General features: G+C 46.4%; 1 protein-coding gene across 2 annotated transcripts in view; it reads right to left on the reverse strand.

Annotated features, from left to right (window-relative positions):
* Window positions 1–21,929, reverse strand: part of PRKCB (protein kinase C beta) — a 227,428-nt gene that overhangs the window by 24,322 nt on the left and 181,177 nt on the right. For both annotated transcript variants that reach the window (XM_026650793.1, XM_026650794.2), the window contains 5 exons: window positions 17,245–17,336; window positions 14,923–14,985; window positions 11,671–11,809; window positions 3,724–3,804; window positions 3,357–3,464 (listed from right to left, as the gene is read on the reverse strand). In XM_026650793.1, coding sequence (XP_026506578.1) covers window positions 3,357–3,464; window positions 3,724–3,804; window positions 11,671–11,809; window positions 14,923–14,985; window positions 17,245–17,336 — 483 coding nt within the window. The remainder of the gene's footprint in view (window positions 1–3,356; window positions 3,465–3,723; window positions 3,805–11,670; window positions 11,810–14,922; window positions 14,986–17,244; window positions 17,337–21,929) is intronic.

The raw sequence follows: 21,929 nt of genomic DNA on the forward strand, positions 1-21,929 counted from the left end.
CCTTCAATTGTTCCTGGAAATCCTGGCTGAGACATACAAATCTTTCATGTTTACATGCAGAGCTTTTTCCAATTGCTTTTTTCATTGAATTGATACTGGGTTGTTTTTGTATATTAGCTAATGAAACTTTTTCCTGGAAAAGCAGCAAGACTTAGATGCTCATTAACTTGACGATACCGACCCCTCTAATGTGTCTGGACAAAAAGTCTGTCTTTTTAGCTTACTGAGGCTTCTTAAAATTGCAGTCCATTTTTTTGTGGGGGAGCAGGGGATAATGGGAGAAAAATGCAATGTCCCTTGTATCTTTTTAGTTCAGAAAAATATATGTATTGAACCACCACTTTGTTGTCTACACAAAGTACACAAGACAAAAAAGAAAGAATTTACAAAGGAGACCAGACTTGTATGTATAGTTAAATTTCCTTCCATGCAGTTTCATATTTGCCAGAAGTGAGAAAAGCCATTACAGCTATACCCAGCAGATGTTTTAATCATGGTCTCTTCTTGTCGATTTACAGCATTCAGGTTTTGACTGATGTGACAGAAAATAAAGCAGACAGCTAGATTTATCACTGCTCCAATCTCTAATCACTCGCCAGTGTTACTCTCTGGAGCACTGTGGGGATAATGATGTTTAGCATAACACCAGAAAACATCTTCCTCTCTTCATTAATGCCAGACTTGGAGAAATAACCTCCTCCTCCCCCCACTAACCAGAAAGTTGGCAGAAACTCCCGCTCAGATTAATATGATGGCTTCTAAATTAACATGCAGACTTTACTGTTACTTTTTACTGAAATTGACTGCCAAGTGACCTGGAAAACAATCGCTTCCCTATGACCCACTTAAAACCTGGAACACTTCAACTTTTCCCCTCCAAAGAGCCAGTACTTCCCATTGGTAACACATGCTACCAGTCCTGCTGCAATGGGAAAGGGAGCTACCCAATGCTGCTGCAGCGAAATTAATCACAAGTTGTGTCATTATCCACTAACAGGTGCAAATGCTACTTTCTGAGTTACAGAGAGCTTGACATTTTTAAAATAACAAATAAATAAAAAGTTTTTAAAACTAAAGCAGGCACCCTACAAAATAATCTAATGATCAGAGAGCTTGGACTACAGCTGAGTTCTGGCTGACTGAGGAATGGGGTCAAACCTGAATAATAAACATCCACATCAAGACTCTAATGTGCTTTGTTCACTTAGGGTGCAAATAAAGTTAGGCATGCCCTTAAGTCTTTGTAGGGCTGGCTCCCAGCTCAGTACACTGCTCCATACAGGGTCTCATTTAAAAAGCCATTTGATAAGGTAAAATTAGGCCTTGATCCTGCAAAATACATATACGGGCACTTAAATTTGCAGGATTCTGGCCTTACTTTCTACCTTAAAATTAGTTAGAAATATCATTATGAAGTTTCCCAGATCCTGGCCCTGATATTGTTTTATGTCTAATACAAATACATGAACTTCCCCTGCTGCCACTCAGTGTGGTAAAGGAGTCTCTGGATAAATGGCCCTAAGTCTGGTGCCTGCTATCAGCTTCCACACTTCATCCCCACCACCCCCACTTAACTGGAAGGCCAGAAGCCCAAACCCCAAGTGCTGCCTGGAGACTGTGGCATCCCCACATTCTCAGCTGCAAGGTCACCCCCTTCGACGTCCACGTACCCCCACTACGGGCTATCCGAGAAGTGCTTCATCGCACTCTGGTGCAGACACTCTATGCCGATGGGAGAGAGCTCTCCTGTCCGCACAATACATCCACCTTCGCGAGAGGCAGTGGTAGCACTGTCCACACTGGTGCTCAGGTCGGTGGAACTCACGTCGCTCAGGGGGTGGCTTAGTCACACCTCTGAACGATGCAAGTTATACCGAAGTACGTGGTAGTGTAGATCGGGCCTAAGACAGCCATGAAAATAAAGAGTTTGGTCCTGCTTCTAAATGGGATGGAGCTGCTTAGAGGAGAGGAGGCCCATTAATAAACCGATTAAGCACAGGACGGTGTTTCACCTTTCTTTCTCTTGCCACAGGGTCCTACCAATATCAGAGGGCCTGGCCTAGAGAGGGGAGCTGTGCAGCAACAGCAGAGCCAGCGCACGGGCAGAGCTCTGGAAACTGGCTTGGACTGTTGGCCCAAAAGGCACAGATAGGGCTGATGGAAAGGGCGTGACGGGGGTGCACAGCTGGGCTCAAACCAACACGTGCTGACCCCGTGCTACCGCCCGCCAGCATTGCTGGAGTGACAGCAGCAGCATGACGACGTGGGACAAAAAGCCAACAGGTATTTAAAACTCTTTGAGACCGGCATGAAATAACAGAGAGGCCCCGTGCGGGAGAGGCTGGCCTGGAAACAGCCTGTGGCACCTACACCACATCCGAATGGATCTTCTTGTTAAGCCCCCCAGGGCTGGGGGACCTACTCTAGGAACTGGCACGGCTTTGCCTTTGTAGGGCTGTACGCTACGCTCCCCTTTGATATGTGGCCCCTGTGCCCCTCCCAGCCCATGCTGCACTGGGCAGATGGGAGCAGCAGCATAAGGAGCCTGCCTCTTCCCAGGGAGGTGCCAGGGCCCCTCTTTGGACTGGCCATACACAGTGAATCACCAGGGAAGAAGGGCTAAAGCCGAAGGGACGGGGAAAGCAGCTGCTTTCTGAGGCACGTTCTCCCTCCTGCACAGAACGGGGAAGGGTGCTCAATCTTTGACCCTGAGCAGTGGGAGAGGTAGGCTGGAAGATACACGTTACAGTGGCACAATCTCTCTGCTGCAGGTGTTCAAAATGGCTGGCAACTGGACACTAAATACATAGCACTGCCTAGTGCCCTCCGAGGGAAAGGTGAGCCCCTAGAAGCCTTACGCTTTCCTGTCCAGCGTGAACACGGATCCCACTGAAATCCATGGCAGCACCCTCACTGGCAGGATTTCACCCCGGCTGCAGAGACGTTAGCGCCACCGTTTTGTTACGGAGAGCGGCCACCGGATGCAAATCTCCAGGGGGCTGCAGTATTACCGCCTGAGGGGGAAGCAAGCGGGACGGCCCATCTTACAGCTACTTGGCACGTGCACTTACTCCTAGATTTTAAAGGCCAGAACGGACCACGGGGTCATCTAGTCTGACTTCCTGTCTAAAAGGAGGCCAAGGAATGTCACCCCGTTACTCCTGTATTGAGCCCAATAACAGTGGCCTGTGCCATTATTGCCCATTTGTATGGGTGATCCCACAATGTGTGACAGCAGCTGTAGGGAGCGCGCCCGGAATTAGGCACGCAGCTGCATGTGCAACTCCGCACCTCGCTGCATAAAAACCAAACCATACGTTCTTTGCCCCCTCCAAAAAGCCAGGGCTGTCCCTTACCCCTTTGCAGATTGCCACGGCCTCCTTGGACATGGATTTGGGATAGGCTACGTTGTGCTCCATAATGGACTGGAAGAGTTCATCTTCATCTTCCCCTTCAAAGGGCGCCTAGGGAGGAAGCGAGAGAAGACAGGTTAAGTGGCATATCCTTGTTTTTGGAATAACGTTTGTGTTTATGATCTTCAGGTAGGAAGTCAGCACCTTTCGTTTCTCCGGGCGCTTCGTGACTGATCTCTTTCAGATTGGCAGCCTCTCCCCATGGCCCCCCCCCCCCGATGTTTGCCGGTGACAAAACAAATTGCTCTTCAACAGCTGCTCACAATGGAATTTAACAAAATCCCATGGGAATCAATGAAAATTCAATTACCTGGCCAGCTAACATTTCATAGAGCAGAACTCCAAATGCCCACCAATCCACCGACTTCCCATAGGGCTGATAAGCAATTATCTAAAAACAACAAAAACAGCAGGATTACAACGCTTCAATTATTAGCCTGTTGGCACAATGCGAAATAATTCCAAGCCTTGGTCCAGGTCAGAAGGACAGGGATATTTATTTGTGGTCGGATTTTCAGAAGTGATGAGTACTTGCAGCTGCTGTTGAAATAGACAGTAACAGCAGGTATTCAGCACCTTTGCAAGTCAGGCATTGCACAGCACTTGTTAACATGGCATATGTATGACATCAGGAAAAACAAAACATTCACTCTGATTTTTCAACTAGCATATATATATATATTTTTTAAATGCAGAACACATGGTGTCTTAAATACAGCCTGCTATGAGCTTCAGCTCTAAGAAGCCAGGTAAATTGAGATGTTGCCTGAAAAGTCAATGCGTGACAAGAGAGAACAATGATACGATCAGAGTGATCAGGTTTGCTCACAACTGTAGGGTCTCCCCCCGATTCATCGCTACAGATACAACGTTGTTTCAATTAGAAACATTAGGCCAAATTCTACTCTCATTCACAGTGGTGTAAAACTGGATTAATTCCACTGATTTCTCTACAGTTGCTCTGGAGTAATCGTACAGAATTTGGCCCTCTAGGTATATTCAGTAGAGGTATATCTTTCAAAAGGGCTTATGAAATTTTAGTAATTAAAAATCTCAACATTTGAAGCTATTAGATTGCATTTTTATTTCATAAAATAGTTCAAACTTCCAGAAAATAAAAAAGAAAAAGAAAAAAAAAGCTCCCACAACTGTGCAGCATCATATTTGCTTACAAATCTGACCATTTTGGAGTTAAAATGGATATAATACAATTTTCAATTGAAAGCCATTACAGTTTTGAAATTTCAAGAGTCAAAATTTCATTGGAATAAGGGTCAATTTCTTGTCTCAAAACATGACATTTCACATTTGTCTGCATGGCTCTTTTTGTGAAAACTTGTGGCTGTGAAATCACAGTCTATACAACCTTGCCGTGAAATCAGTAAGATCATTTACCAGCTTCGCACACAGCTTGGTTTAATTTCTCCTAAGTCATGAACAGCCATCAGTCATGGCAGAGTACAACGGAAACCAACTGGAGTAATGTCTGGCACAGAGAAACTCTCCTCCTTCTAGTGAAATAAATTGAAAGCTCAAAAATTGTTCCAGTGCATCGCAAGGTTTAAGTTACAATTCTGCTTCCAGAGAAACTCCACTTAGATAGCAAAGTTGTTCAGTGGAGAAAAACCAACCAGACCATGAGAAAGTCCCACTTTACCTAAATAAGCCTTCTCCACTTCACATTCTTCAAAAATAGAGGCAGTTATATTGCACCATAGTTTATGCTTTATGCATGCAGACATTGCTGGTATGTATTCCTGCATTAGAAGCGGACCAGAGACTGTTTCCAGAAATGCGTGTCCCTGCACAATACTCAGACCATTAGCAATCTGCATGATCAGTAGCGGACTTCAGACTTGTTTCAAGATTGTGAACCTCCTAAGTCGCTTCACAGTATCTTGAATAAGGGCCCAAGCTATCACAGTCAATGGGATTGCTCACGTACTTAAATTTACGCACATGATCTAAGGGCTTTGCTGGATCAGGGTCAGAATACTCATTGGCTTGTGTGATTGAGCCCCAAATGAACAAAGTACCTTGCCCACATGAAAGGACAATTTAGACACACCAGCATAGATTGTGTGTCTTCATCATAGAAAAAGCTAATGTACAATCCCGCTGCACAACCGGGACATTTCCAGCCCAACTGTGGTGCTACTAGCATGTGTTTTGATTTCCCAGCTATTTAAGGAAAGTAACTACTCCAGCAATCAACCCTCCTGAGAGTGAAGGAGAGAAGGAGGAACACCGTTTGTTCTACCAAGCTACTGAGTCAGCCGGTCCAGCTGTCTGAATGACGGTGCATATGGGGGAGTCTGGGAGAGTCCATGTTTCTGTCATTGTATTTTCCCATTTTCAAATGAGGAGGTCACTCTAGTCTTGGGTACCAATGATCAAAGGGGAAGCAGGAAGCGCACGCGCACACACAGTTCTAACCAGGCTGGAAACTGAATCTAAGGAACCCGGCTTCGGCAAAGAGCGAATCGGTGTTCTGAAGGGCTCTTTCAAGCCCCAGTTTATTTGCTTAGCTGCTGCTGCTGGGCCTCGTTTCAGCGTACAGAGTTTGACAGGCCTTAGGCTGTGCCATCTGTTACTTAACGCAGAACAATTACACAATTTATTCATCCTAATTACAGAATTCTATTCTGAATAGATTCATATATTCAAATATGAATGCAAATCACATGCTAATCACAGTAAAATATACACACACGTGATTCAGTTCAACTCCAAGAGGTTTTTCTTTCTGTTCCCACCTCCCCACCCCCCACATTTGACTGAGGCCCCGATCCTGCAATCTGATCCGCACAGACAGACATCTGAGCCCACATGGAGCCCCATTTCTCTCCCACATGAAGAGAAAACCCTGGCACATTCCACCTCCCTCTCCCTCAGAGAACAACATCCCCAAAGAACAAAAGGCAACGGGTTATTTTTCAGATTACTCTGTCAATCTTCCATAATGCAAACAGCCATTTGCATTTGATTACAGCCATGAAATGGAGCCGGTTATAACAAGAGCTTCTCTCTTCCGACAGTTTGGAAAGGACCCGGCTACATACAAGAGGCTCATGGGGCAGGGTTCAGATAAACAATACATGACCAATCCTATCGGCCTAATAGATCAGAACCGTTCCAAAGTTACCGCTCTGGTGTACGACACAGAGCCTGATTATGACCTCTTACCATGATCCATTACTGCCCCATCAGGAAAATAAGGTGTTTTCAGTCTTTAAATCACAGGCCTCATCAAATGACCTACTAACAGCCTACTTTAAACCTACAAAAGCAATGACATTCAGTTAAGTTTAAAGATCAGAGCGGATATGCTGTCCTTAACTTCACAGGGGTCCTGATTCAGCAAAGTACTTACACACGTGCCTGATTATAAATACCTGAGCAGTGTGCTTAAAATCAGGCACATAGCTTGTTGAATCGGGGTCTGTTCCTCTTCCTTTCAGTGTTGCTGAACTACTCAGATCTGACCCTGAGTGTCAGTTCTGAATTGCCTTGACTTCTAGTTCACTTAGTGTTCCTTTCACTTGGTTTTTGGTGATTTGCCAATGCCCTGGGAAATTCAGGGGTGAACTGCTCACACCAAAGTCCTCTAAGAGTAAAAAATATTAAATAAAACAACCAAACAAAAAAACCTGGTAGGAAACATCAGAAAAAACAACCACTAAAGAGCACTCTCTCTTTACAGGAAACTGTACCAGTGATAGTCATTCATACTCACTGCAGTCCCTTAGGTACCAAGGTGACTTGTACCTTATAACAGAGTCCCAGCAAATGGGTCAAGCAAGTCACAGGATGTTTCTAACTTGAGGCCATAGCAGCATAAAACATTTTCAGCTTCTTCATGGAAGGCAGCAGAGCCTAATGGAGAGTGAACTGCCCTGGAATTTGGGTTCTAATCTCTGCTACGGAACAGCTGTGTGATGTTGGCCAAGTGCATGTGCATAGTTTCCCCATTTATGAAATGGGGATAAATTTACTTCCTTCCTTGAGATCGACAGGTAAAGAAAACTATCAAAGGGGTAAATAATAATAATATTCCTAAATCCATTAGCAATTTGCATCCTAATTTCCCATTCTCTGCTTTTCTATTGAAAAAACAAACTAAACCAAGGAAAATAAGTGTTTACGTGATAATGCTCAGTTGACTACCAAAGGACGTGGTCATTTGTCCTGCTTTTAAGGAGTATTAATCACCCACAGCAACAGAGCTATTACTCTTAATACACAGAGGCTACATAATACACATTTTGGCTAGTAATTAACTATCTCCCTGGCTGAGACGAAACACAAAGTAGTTTAGAATACTGGGACATAATCTGACATACATCTGAAGGGGATTTATTTCCTTAAAATGTTTCAATGGGTAAATACTAATGTTTCATTGCTGAGCATTCAGGCAGAATGTAAGAAAATTTCTTTGTTTTTTGTTTTTTTTAAGGGGACAGGTATTTACGAGCAAGCGCAACATTGGCTACCTTAAATAAATGGCTAACATGCCCCCAGGCGGTACTTTAAGCATAATTTGTCACACCCAATGCCATCAGTTGTTAAAATAATAAGCTGACACAAGCATTAAGATATTGAACAGTTTGGAGACATTGCTATGAAGTTATTTCAGAACACACCTGCAGCCTCTCATTGCGAGTAACAGGATGGGGATGTCTCAGGATTATTTTAATAAGGGAATATTAGTCACTGGTAACTCCGTTTGTCATAGTTCTCTCTATGAGATGCAACGAGGAACCTGATCTGCCAGGCAAGGCCAGTGATACGCTGCCCACCCACTTGCAGTCCAACTAGAGACTTCCAGTACAAAGACAGGGAGATAACCCTCCGTCAAGGCTGGGATGGGAGAAGGGCTGAGTACAGTCACCTACTGGTGACTAGTTTTCCCTTGTCGGACGTTCCTCTTTTCCCATCCAATCCAGTGACACCATTTACAAACAATGGATGTTGCAAGCAGTGAGCGGATGGAGGTGCTTTACCTTACAGAAGTCCTGGAAGCCCTAATGGACAACAAAGGATCAGCAAACGAGGGCAGATCCAACAGGTCAGGCCAAATAAAGATGAGGACCAGGTGGCCACCTTACAGATTTCAGAAACAGACGCTTCTGCCCTCTGAGGCCAGTCTGCTCCAAATGTGAGCTCCAGTGAGAATCCCAGGAGAGGGTGAGAGATGGAGCCTTGTCCAATCATGAAGAAACCACGATCTAAGAGGGCAAAGATCATTGACTCTTGATTTCTGCACTCAAGGGGTCGGGGAAGCAGAAATGACTCCACCACCCAGGTAGGAAAACACAACATACAGATTCCCCACCTGGCAAAGACTGGCAATGAGGACTCTGCATTTCTGCGAGTACTTGGACAGCAGCCAAATCAAGAAGCAGACCCAACCGAACAAAAGAGCAGAACAAAGGGAGCTGTCACCCAGACAGGTGGCTGCAAAGTAGCACCAGTGGGCTGGCTAGACGGAGACAATGTAATAGGGTTCCCAGGACCATGGGTGTAGAATCACAGATTGGGAGCTTCTGAATGCCCCCGCCCCCCCGAGAGGCTGCTCAGAGCAGCCCCATAACAAGGAGGGAGGTATTGCTTTGAGAGCGCACTTATCCCGGGGCCTTGTAGAATAGGAAGAACCTGGAGAAGGCAGGAATTCCCCAGACCTAATGAAGGGGAGAATTTCTGCACATTTAACACCTTGTGAACTGGACCCTGTGAAGGACAAAAGCCTCTTGGCTTCCATATGCCTGTACCCTGAGCCAAAGCTGCAAAAGGGACAAAGTCCTTGTCGGCCTCCCTGAGTGAGGCAAGGCCTTATGGACTGACGTGGCTATTGAGCCGTCCTGCAGATTCCTGTACCAGGTTCCTTGACGTACAGGAGGGAGCCATTAGGAAGGGGAACCGGCCTCCCTGGTCAGAGCGTATTCACTAGAAAGGTCTCAGGCAGTCTTGAACTGTCAACCTACGTGCTGCAGCACTGCTGCTGTAACAGACTACTGGCTCTTAGCTGTGAATGAATGGGTAGGGCACACGTCCCCAGGGCTGGGATGATGGTGAGCGGGCTCTCCATGGAAGATTTGGACATGGGAACAGTGATCTCTCTTGCACACACAGATGCAGAATTGCTAGGGAAACAGGACAGAGACAGGTCCCTACGAGGAATGGTCCTGGGAGAGGAGTATGGCCTGGAGACAGAGCAGCCTTGCCCCCAGATCCCAGCAGGAGAGCGTACATGAGGAAGGGAAGATGGAGAAGGAGAGGCCCCCGAGTCAGAGGAACCCTGCTGCCCCACCCCAGTGAAAGGGAGTCTGGGTGTGGGGAGAAGAGCTCCTAGGGTGCAGGAGAAGGGGTGCAGAGAGATCCAGACCACATTCATAGGCAGGTGAGTGCCCATATCCCCAGCAACAAAGGTGACTCCACTAGACACCACATTCCACTGGGATGGAGGGGGAATGATGATGGGGAACAAACTGGGCTGCCAGGGAAGGGGCAGAGACTGCACTCCAGGTACTGATCCCCAAGCCAGAAAACCAGGGAGGCCAGCAGAACATAGCTTACTAAGGGGGCTATGGTGTTCGCTGGGTCTCTGTCCAGAGCCCTCAAGCTGGCTGGCCAACAGGCAGAGACCCAGTCGTGCTGCGAGGAAATGGAGCTGGCAACAGCCCTCTGTGTCTAGAGGAAGGGGATTGATTCGGGGCCAACAACCCGAGCTGAGCCCTTGAGAAGGTGGTTTGAGGGAGCGGGAGAGAATCTTCCCGCTGGTTCCCTCCTGTCTGGCTGGAACCCCTTAAAGTTGTGAGCAGGGTCTTTGCAGTAAAGGATTTCTCCTTGCTGCCTTCCCTCACCCTCTTTCCACCACCCAGCAGCTGGAAGAGGGCACTGAAAAGCTGGAATGAGAGCAGAGAACGGAGGCAACTCCTTGCTTGCAGGTCACAGAGAGCTGGGAAGGAAGTGGGTGGACTGATGCTCAGACATTAGCTTTGACTGCCAGGCCTTTGGCTTCCTTGCTGCAGGTAGGCACACATAGTAGTAATGCTGGGATCAGTGGGAGAAGCAGCACAGATCACAGGAACATTTAAGTGAATGAATGTTCAGTACAGTCCCGGGTGACAAGGCCCAGCTGCCAGAGCCTGGCAGACACAGTGATGGGCCCCTGCGGGAGCTGAGCAAAACGGAGAATTGCTTTCCTGCCAGGAATTCTGACATTCCAACATTGGCATTCGTCCCGCTACGAGACGGGAAGCAGAAATTTTCCTTGTAATGGGAATTCTGAAAAAAAAAATTGACTTTGAAGTGTTGAAATATTTTTGATCCAAACAAAACACTTAGACTTTCCCGAAATCAAAATGTTTTATTTCAGTTTTTTGAAATGACACAAAAATGCTTTGTTTTGAGTCATTTCAACATTAAACTGTATTTTCTTATGGTAACCCATTGCCTTATGGGAGCTGTAGTTTGGGAGCACAATGCCTTCACAATGCTTCCGGCCTGAGGACATTTCCCACAATGTATCCAGAGTCATGTGACTGCCCTGATGCACCACACAGCTTGGGCAGAATGAAATCTGCACATTGCCTTATGGTAGATGTAATCCTACTGGGAGCCCCTCCTTTTGGAGAGAAGAGGGTAGAACTACAGCTCCCATAAGGCAATGTGTCATAATAGGAAAGTGTAGTTTACGTTTTATTGAAGTCATTTGAAACAAATCATTTTGGGTCTGTTAAAAAAAATGAAATATTCCAAATCAGGTCAAACCAATCCTAAATGAAATATTTTATTTTGATTTTCCAAATAGAAAAAAAAATCAATTTTTCCACCAAAAATTTCAACTTTGTAGAAACTGCACGTTCTGTTGCAAAATCATTCCAATGGAAAATTCCCAGTTAGCTCCAGTGCCCATTTTGGTTTGCATGCATTCTCCAGCTGGTCCTAAAGGGATCGCCCTTATCTCTGGTTTGAAAAAACTCAAGCCACCTCCAGACTCAGTCACACAGGCATCGCTGAAGGAAATGCTGTCAACTGACAATTATTGTTGGAGGGCTTATGACAAAAGCTATTCAATGCATCTATTGAGTGACAAAAGCCACCGAAGCTATTGTGTTTTCTCTGCCTGTATCCATTCAGACCTTGGTCACAGAAGCAAAAGGTGTTTTATGAAATACACATTTCCATAAGATATTTTTATCCTTGAAAACCCATCGCCTAGGAGCCTCTGCTGCTGCACATCTCATTCCCTCACCTCGGGCGCAATGTAGTCGGGAGTGCCGCAAAAGGTCTTGGTAGTTGCTCCATCCCAGATGTTCTCCTTACACATGCCGAAGTCCGCGATCTTTATGTGCCCTTCGTTATCTAGCATCACGTTGTCAAGCTTTAGGTCTCTACAGCAGGACAGTAAAATAACGGTTACACAAAAGGGTCAAACTGAAAGGCTGTAGTAAAGAAAGCCAACAGACCTCCTGCATCCAAGCTCATTCAGGCAAAGGGCTCTCCCTCACACATACACCCTTTGTAGGAAGACGTCCTGGGGATGATGATTCAGAATGAAATCTAGGCATACCGGCGCCCAAGTTTTTAAATGTCTATTCCACATAAACGCCAGGCTGGACAACACACTGGAAAATATACTGTACAGAACAATCTTGCACTGGCAGGGAGATTGACTTAATAGATCATTTTTCATCTTTAATTTCTATGCACCTCAGAGTGTATTTGGAGTTCACATGTAACCTAAAGGTAGATGGTAGCAAGTCAGAAAAGGTTCTAGCATTATCTCAACTTCTCTTCCTAATGTAACACAACAGGCCTCTGTGCGTGACCCGCAGAAGATACGAGTCTGCTACACCTCTCAGCTCAAGCTGTAGAGACTCATGCCTTCAGCTCTGGAGATGCCTGGCTCAGTTCTCTAGTGTCGGCTACGATGCGGCCAGGGGGTTACACTAAAAAAAAGAATTGGAGGGTAGTCTTTCAGTGAACGTTCAATATTTCAAGTAGAAGTAGCTCCCCATGTAATTACCAAGCAGCTATGTGGTCTGTGTTATTATTTTCTTGTTTATGTCCTGTACAATAAGCCAAAGGTCTCTGTTTGGGGTAAGGGCGTATGTGCTGTATCTCTGTCCACAGGGTACAGCAAGGCCATCAGACCGGTAACCTAGTGGTATGTTTGTCATGGTGCAAACTGTGAACTCTGAGTCAATTGCCATCTGCTATCAAGATTTACGAAGTTGTGCCCAAGGCTGCAAATCTCTTTAACAGGGTAATGGAAATCATACACCGTAGAGCTGAAGTTGAGGGCACATCATGAAGTTAATGTCAACCAGCTTGATAGACAGGGCCAGATTCTCATCTCATGTAAACAGGCATAGCTCCATTGACTTCATAGAGCTATGGAGAGTTAGGCTAGCTAAAGATCTAGCCCAGAGCCTCCAACCAGGAGAAGAACTACTGTAGTTCAAAAAGAAGGCAGACAATCACCTGAGTTTCTGTAAAGGTGTTTTTGTTTAAGTTCATGGTTTGGTTGCCCCTTTTCACAATACCTCTGTCATATGCTCTGGATCTGCTATTCTAACGCAAGTTACCCATATTCGCTTCTAACACAAGCTACAGTAGGGTCTACTGGAAAAGGAAGGCTGGAAAATAACCAGTAGTTAGGGTGGAAATAAACCCTTTGCCCCTCCTTGATTTCCCTCCAGCTAATATTTTAGTAGCAGCATCTAAACTCCTCTCCCTCTTTGGCTTCTCACCCAGCAGCCAACTGGCCTCCAGCATAAACATAATCATGCATACATTTCATCTACTAACTTGAGTCACAGTGGCAGAGCCTCTGGTACATGTACAAAGGTTCATCCCGCCTCTGACTGAGTGAATGCACCAGAATTATGGGGAAGAGATAATACAAGAGCTCTGGACTACAAATTCCCCAGTTAACTGAAACCATGTATCATGACTCAACTCGGAAGGAACAAAGATATCATGAGCTGGTTTCCCTGGTGTAATCACAAAAACGTTTGGGGAGCACAGAGTGACGGGGAGACCAGGAGTAAGACTGTTAATCCTGCAGTGACATGGAAAGGGACACCAAAGGAGGAGTGTAAAGGTTTGGGATGGACAATTCAACATTCAGTATTGCAACACACTTCATAGAGAAATTATATTTAGCTATTTGGAGCCAAGATCATTTCATATGCAAAATTATACTTTAAGCACTTCCTCAGTTCGACAAATTGGTCAATTAAGCGAAAGTACAATAGCGGGAATGGCACAATTTACAGTTGCTGACTTTTTGTTGGACTTCACTAACTATGGCAACGCTGCTTAGAATTTGGATTGGGCAAGGACAGATAAACAAAAGGCTGCATTCAATTTTATAGGGAGAAGAAGCACAAAGTACTAGTGGACTTACAATGTCTCTCTGCAACAGCCAATGGCAAAAAAAAAAAATGTCCCTCATGTCTGGTTGTCCCGACTGCTTTCGTCTTTGGAGCAGTGTTCAGTAACTCATGACTACACTAGTGCAGTCAGCATTCTCCTTCACGGGCAGTTAATGACATCTGACATTCATTAAGGATGTTCTGCTTTACCTTGGGCCTTGTGGAGACTCCAGCATGTGAAAGAGCGATGGCTAGTTTCAGTGCCTGGACAGAAGCCTCGGAGTGCTGTCCAGGCCTGCCAGTAATCTAGCTAAGCTAGAATGTTGTAACTCACATTGCAAGCATTGGAACGGTAAGTGCCAGGTTTATACTGCAAGTCTCAGGACAAACCACTCACAAAGTCTCAAAGATGAGAAAACAACGCTCCCTAGTAAAATACACATCTCACAATTCATCCAACCCACCAGCTGTGATCTATGTTGCCCAAACAGAAATGTAAAACAGGGAGGCAGGAAAAAAAAATCAAAACCACTTTTATGAGCTCTCTTCCCTACAAAACTGGGGTAAAAGAAAATCATGCTCTCAAAGCACTAAGGGCTGGTCCACACTAACCCCCCAGTTCGAACTAAGATACGCAACCTTCAGCTATGTGAATAACGTAGCTGAAGTCAAAGTATCTTAGTTCGAACTACAAGGTACTTACCGCGGGTCCACACGTGGCAGGCAGGCTCCCCCGTCGACTCCGCGTACTCCTCTCGTGGAGCAGGAGTACCGGTGTCGACGGCGAGCACTTCCGGGATCGATTTATCGCGTCTAGACAAGACGCGATAAATCGATCCCAGAAGAGCGATTGCTTACCGCCGAACCCGGAGGTAAGTATAGACGTACCCTAACATTAACAGGCCTCCAGTTCTATTCACTGCATGTATACCTCCCGGACAGCTGCCAAATTGTGCTCCATGACACTGCAATGGGCTGCAGCCCCAGTGGACTGCTGTGCGGATTACTAGGTACAAGAGAGACTCCTTGAACCCTAAGCACAAAGTCCAATCATTGTAACAAACAGGCTCCTATTTCTGCACCAGTTCTTTAGAAGGGGAGAGAGGGAGAATATGTTCACCTACCGATAAACGATGCCTTTGCTTTGTAGGAAGAATAGGCCAATAGCAATTTCTGCTGCATAGAATCTGAAATTAAAGATTTAACAGGAATACTGATAATTAAAGCAGATAAATTGAAATGAAAAGCTTTCAAATCTAATTACACAAAATGAAACACACTGGGCCTACCTCCCCAAAAGATAAAGGCAAGCGCACTGGAAAAACACTGGACAAGTATCATGCAAGAGTGACATCGCTTCCCCTCTGCCACAGATCGGGTAAGAACACGACCAGGTTGCTGTGGGCTAGTGTGGGGCTGTCACTTCTGATTACATAGATCTCCATTTTTAAAATAAAGGAGCCAAGATCTATGACCGTTCGTTACTATGGGGTGATTGAACATGACACACAAAATTACATGTCACCATGGGGAGGCCAAGAAGATAAAGAAACCAGTGGTAACGTCTGTTAAAGAATATTCTGTGCTCAGAGGACTGTGCCTGAACTATACAGCGTCCCTTGGAAAGCTTTAAACCCAGCCTAGATCTGGAGAGGCTGTTTAAAAAAAAAAAAAAAAAAGCGGATTTGGTGGGTTTGTGAAACATTTTGTTATCCTCAGCCCAGATTACAGTCAGCAGGTGCCAAAGCCACTGATCAGCACCTGGCTGGCAGCTGCAGTAAAGCAGCCAAAGACTGATTGTTCTTCTTGTACGTCTAGGGATGGCCCCCGCCGGGCAGGATTGAGACATGTCTCCATGGCGGCGCGAGGGGAAGCTCCCATTCCTGCAGCCTGCGCTCTACTAAATCTATAACTTCTAGGGAGCCTCCAGGGCTCCCGATCTGATACCTTTTACCAGCATGAAATCACCTTAAAACCACTTCCCATTGCGGACCCCAAAGCACACGGCTGCGGCTCTCTCTCAAGACGGTCCATGGAAAGGCTTGTTCCACTCGACAGAACAGCTTCACTGCTTAAACACCTCACAGCACCGTTGCTTAGTCAATGGATTAAAACTGGGGGAATCCAATTGTGGCTCCCAGGCTGGGGGGAGGGCTGCGCAGACAGCATCTTCACCTCCATACAAAGGAGCCCCTTGTGTTGCCCTCAGAGGACCTCGGCTGGCTAGCCAGAGAGAAGCATTATGCAGGGGTCTCTGGATGGAGATGTGGCTCAAGGAAAGGACAGATTGCCGAAATGGGGGGACATGGAGAACTCTCCTTAGAAGGCCTTTGAAATCTCCTTGTATGTGATGATCTACGGCCAAGGTTTTAAACACAATGGAGAACTCAAGTTAGGCTCCTGAGTCCATATTTAAGCACGTACGTGAGATGGTCTGCTTTCCAAAAGTGCGCAGCGTCTCCCACTGGAGTCAACAGGAACTGCTGCATGCTCAGCACATTTGAGATTCAGGCCACTGATTGACGTGTCTACGTGTGGGCTTAGGGGTGTAACTACAGAACCCCTTTTTGAGAATCTTGACCCAGACGCACATCAGACACCACCCACTGAGCACAGCCTATTCCCGACGGGAAGGCACGCTGTTTGCTCCGAGGGTGTCGTCCACTCTGCTCCTCCTTACGGGATCATGACTAGAAACCACAGACTTGAAAACCCCCATTGGTGGGATCAGGAACCCAGGGCTGAGCTCATCTAGCAGATGCAGCAGGCTGTTTAGGAGAGTGCTAATTGCAGAAGGAATTCCTGCTCACCCACAAACTTCCTGGTGACCAGCACCGCTGGCAAAGGAAAGGCAGAGACAAGAGCACAAGGCAACGCCGTGCCAGTGACACGTTATGCTGTAGCTTAAAATCAAACCCAAGGGGAGCCTCTTTTTAGACATGAGATTCATCAGTGTAGATTTCCCCGCTGAGGGGTTCCAGTCTGGGCAATAGATGGGCTGGCCTGGGACACACACGTGTGAAATCTACTTGCTCTGTAAGAAGTTCTGCAGCTCTCGGACACACTCAGGCCAACAGCCGGCCGAGGCTGAGGCCCAGGCTCGGCAGCCCTCTGACTGCCAGCAAGAGATGGTCACCTATCCCGTTTGCAGCCTCTCAAAACACTTAGAGAGAAATTTGTAAGCACTCCCTGGTGCTTTTTCAGGCCCAAGAGGCAATAAAACCTGCTCTCTGCAATTACTTCTGACCATCGGGCTGGATCGGGAACATTTCATCTTCGCATTCCTGCTGTCCCTCTGCTCACCCTCCCGTTCTGCATGTCTCCTCCCTCAAAACCATGAACATTGAACCATGTATCCTAAACCCGCAGATACACTCCACAGACCCATGAAATACTCCTCCCCCCCCCCCCAAAGGATGAATGTTAACACTGGCTATTGAACTTACACAGCGTGGGGCTCTTTAAACCTGCCAACCTGTTGGATCTGATACATTAAGTCCCCGCCATTCACGTATTCCATCACAAAATATAAGCGATCCTAAAAGAAAAGAACATGAAAATTAAGAACAGCAGCAGAATCACAAGAGCAGGGAATTTAGTGAGGTTGAAGATGAGGGGTAGATATTCACAGCCACCTAACTCCCCGTAGAAGTGCCACTTGTGCCTTCGACAATCTATATATAGCATATCGTTGTCATTCCTGGTGCCCATCCTCCAACACGATGCAGGCAAAGCTTGGGTCTGCGTGATGCATGTAAGGTAACCAGATAGATTCCTAAGTGGGTGGAGCCCATTCTCTGATCCTCGGGGACAGTTGCAAGCTTTGGCCTGTAAGGCAGGTAGGGGTGGAGTAGGACTGGCCGAAGAAAAAGAATTGCGTTTTGCCGGGGGGGGAGGGGAAATGGAGGTTTTGCAATTTGGTTTTGCCTGCACTGGAAGAAAAAGGAGCCCTTTTGAAATATTTTGCAAGACGTGTGCAAGTGAGCGACCAGAATAGCCAATGGCCGAGTGGTTCGGGCACTTGGACCTGTGCCCTCCCCCATCCCAGCTCATTATCTTAACCAACGAACTACTGACTAGTCTGGGGTCCCCTGCCCCCTCTCCCCTTCCAAACCTTCATTTTAAATAAAAAAATTCCCAGCCAGGTTAGGGAGCAGCCACATCCATGGGGCTATTGCCCCACTCAACCACTCTGCATACACAACTCGCATTAACAAAGGGAGAGCTGTAGTCCGTCAGCACAATGCACTGCAGTTTGTGGATAAATGACACACACACTTGCTCTATCTGGAACGCTGTTAGCAATTTACACTCAGGTTTTTGGACATCAGGGTTTTCTTTTTTCATCTCTTATCTCAAGACACATTTGTCGGCCGCATTCAGGATCCTGGATCGCTTGATATTTTTGCCGTACTGATATGCCAGCAGCTTTTACACAAGAACGTTCAGCTAACGGAGAATCCAAAGCTAGAGCTGCAGAAAAGGCGTCTGCAATGTTCGCATCAGCCCGGACGCCTCCCTTGAATCTTCTTGCATTTGCCAAATGGTGGCCAAACACTTAGTGCACTTACACAGCCAGAAAACCTGCCGTTGCAGGACCAGACACAGGGTGCGTTCGCGTGTGTACGTGTCCATCCATCAAACACATTGCTGCAGCAGAGATTTCAATTAGCAGCCTCCTGGCCCACCAACAGCAGGTCTATCAGGTGAGCCAAAGGGAAGCTGCACTGACCTCATCCTCCCTGAATGTCACTCTCTGCAGAGCCGATATTCAGCCTACACTCTCTCCAGTTACATTCTGTAGGCAAGGGACCTTTATAAAGGGTTAATAAATTAGTAGATGTTTTAATAACCGGTAAATCGATTGGTAGAGAGTCAGACAGGTCAAAAGGTTGCTTATCCTTTCAAACCCCTACTGCTGGGTGTGCTTATAGCTAGCTCTAACGCATGCTGCTTGTGTCTGTAACATGCTTATAACACACACTAACCCTTCATAAAATGTATCCCCCAATACACTGTGTCACCACCCCTCTTTCCCACTTGGCTGGGCGCACACATCCATCTGAAAAATCTGGCAAACAGAATCCCTACCTATCCTGGCTAATAGCCATTGATGGACCTATTCTCCCTGAATGTATCTAGTTCTTTTTTGAACCCTGTTATTGTCTTGGCCTTTACAACATCCTCTGGCACAGAGTTCCACAGGTCGACAGGTTCCACACATAGAGCAGGGCTCGTCCCTCAAGTAGCACACACCAGGGTGACCCGACATCCTGATATTATTGGGACGGTCTCAATATTAGGGGTTGTGTCTTACCTAGGCAACTATATCTCCCACCCCCAACAAAAAGTGTCCCAGTTTTTCACACTTGCTATCTGGTCACCCTAGCGCGCACTCAGACACACAGAGCAGGGCTCTTCCCCTCCAGCGGGTGGGGCAGGGACACACCCACCCACCCCCACGCACAAACTGCAGGGAGGGGAGTGGGGCACGCAGGTGTATTTCATGGAGGAGCGCACTGGGCTGCATCCAAGACTTGGGGTATTTTTTATCGTGGCTGAGGAACAGGGCTTGTGACATCATCCAGTTACAGGCACAAGGGGGTGGGGGGAAAGGTCCCCTGGCCAGGTGGATACACCTCACTCCTGCCACAAAGAGCTGGAGCCTGCTTCAGCAAGAGAGGCAGTGACAGGTCAGTCTTCTGGTACCCAGTGAGTACCTCATCCTGTGTGTGTGTGTGGGGGGGGGGGGCGCACTCCCGCTGGCCCTTCACCCCCCCCCCCCCCCCCATCACAAACACACCCAGCTGAAGATGAACAAAGGGAAGTTCAACACAATCCCAGGCAGGAGTGTGCACTCCTCTATAGCAGGGCAGCAGACATCTCCAAGGATAAAACAAGCGTCAGGGCAATAATAGCCCGCAGAGATGATTTTTGGGTATAAAGGAGAAGCCAGATACAGTGGTCATTCAGCAACCAAAACTTGAGAGGGGGCTTTTGATTCCTGGCCTACAATAATGTGAAATATTTCACCCATTGTTTCCCTTGCTCTCTCTGCATTTCTCCTTGAAATAAACCTTGCCCTGCTCCCAGGACTACAAAAGCAAGGAAAGCAGAAGATATGCAAATGTGAGCAGGTGACATAAAACATGACATTACAAGCATCTAAAATAGGTTTAGACCCATCTGATGTCTGGACGATTTGCACATGCCCCTCCATACACATGCACACGGACATTTGCAGTGGAGGGAACTCACATTCTGAAAGCACAATCACACTTGTATAATAACTGGAATGTCAGACAATATTGCACATCTTCAGAACGGTTATCTAAAAAGTATCAATCAACATCAATGGGGAAGAACATTAAAAAGGTGGCTACTCGACACAGCCAAGCCAGTACTAAAAAACAGGCCTTCAGCTTCCTTCACTTTGGAGGAAAACAATGTTTGTGCTTTAAAAAAGTGTATAGATAGATATATAGATACAGCTTCTTTCTTTTATATAGATATAGAGAAAGAGAAGCCAGATGGCTGGCCTGACTGCAGGCTGGAACAGAAAGCTGCATCGCCAGCTAGGAAAAGTGACTCTGATCCTCAGCATTTTCCACCGACGTTCAATCAGTGCATGCCAGGACTTATCTAGGATTCTGATAAAACATGCATGCCCCCCTCTCACCCAACAGCTGAGTCAGGAACAATGGGATTCTTTGGGTTTATTTGGGTCTCTTTATTCTGATTTTATTTACCATTTCTCCTGCCTTGCTTCACACTGCAACGTGGAGGCAAAGGCAGGACAATACCCATTATTATCGCTTACTATGATGGAAGCGCTCATCTCCGTCCTGGCCCACATGGGAACAAGAGGTGCCTTTACGCTTGATGGGCAGTTAACAGCAGTCCTTGAGGACTGGCCTATGCTGGCCGTGCCTCTGGGATTATAAAGATGCCAGAGTACACTCACCTTTTTCCAGATTAGCTGGAGCCCACAGGCTTTTAGCTGAAGGTGCAAAATTTCCCCCTGTGATGCCTGAACAATAATTCTCTCATTCTTTGAGAGGCGGATTTGAGATTTTTTTTTCCTTTAGTAGTCAATTGAACTAACAGCGCAGGCTGGGAACTGTGCTTTGGACTGTGCTCCGAGAAATCAGAGGGCTTGTGCTTGCATTTGATAATACACTCTGCTACACATTTTGATTACATTACAAACATGATTACTATGTAGCTACTGTAGGTCTCCTAGAAATAATCCTGCACTGACTCACTTCAGATGCCACAAAGATGGTGTTTGAAAGAGCTTCCCCTGCCATATTTTGATTACTGTTCTGCAAAGCTGGGCCACACACTTTAAATACACTGAATGTGTTTGGGAAATCCAATTGCTGGGATAATATTAAAGTGTAATCCTCTCCAACTCCACTGGCGTCCGTCTAGCAGACTATACCGATTACTGTTCCCTGCTCCTGCTGACAAATACCTGGGCGTTTTCATTTACAAGTTGTTCAACAGCTGGCCACAGACGGCTTTAAAAAAATGCTATTTATTATTTGCAGAAGTTAATAAGATGCCTATTTCAATTGGAAATTTCTGGATTTCTTATTAGGTTTCACCATCTGCTCAGCTTCTTAATTCCAAGCAGCGAATACTGACAAAAGTGGTATTTTGCTACCTGGACTGTAACTCAAACCCTAGACAAGGGTCTTTCTGAAAGGCTTAAGGACCAGGTCTAATTCAATCAAGGGCTGGCTGATAAATTTGCCAGGTTCCCAGCCTGAGGCTCCATGTTTGAACGTGCACACCCGGAGGAAGTGTTTGGTGCATGAAAGGTTGGCAAGAGGGAAACGTACGCGAGCACTTTTCCAAGCACGGTTCTTTGGGTGCGCAAAGAGCGCAGTGTGAAATCAGAGGCAGGCTCAAAGGGGGCTGAAAATCTGGCCACATATTTAATTCATATATTTACTTACAGGCATTTCTATAGTGCTTCAGAGCACACTGCAATGTCTCAGGATCACCCGAGGCTTGGGGAGAACTTGGGGTGGTGGATGGGGGTGGGGATTCCCTTCTCCTTGGATTCGGATGATGAGGTATCTTAGGGGCAGGTCTCTACCTGCCACCCCTGCCCTGAAGTGAC

The sequence above is a fragment of the Terrapene carolina genome, unplaced genomic scaffold (genome assembly GCF_002925995.2).
Source record: "Terrapene carolina triunguis isolate 2854851 unplaced genomic scaffold, T_m_triunguis-2.0 Scaffold93, whole genome shotgun sequence".
Lineage (NCBI taxonomy): Eukaryota > Metazoa > Chordata > Testudines > Emydidae > Terrapene > Terrapene triunguis.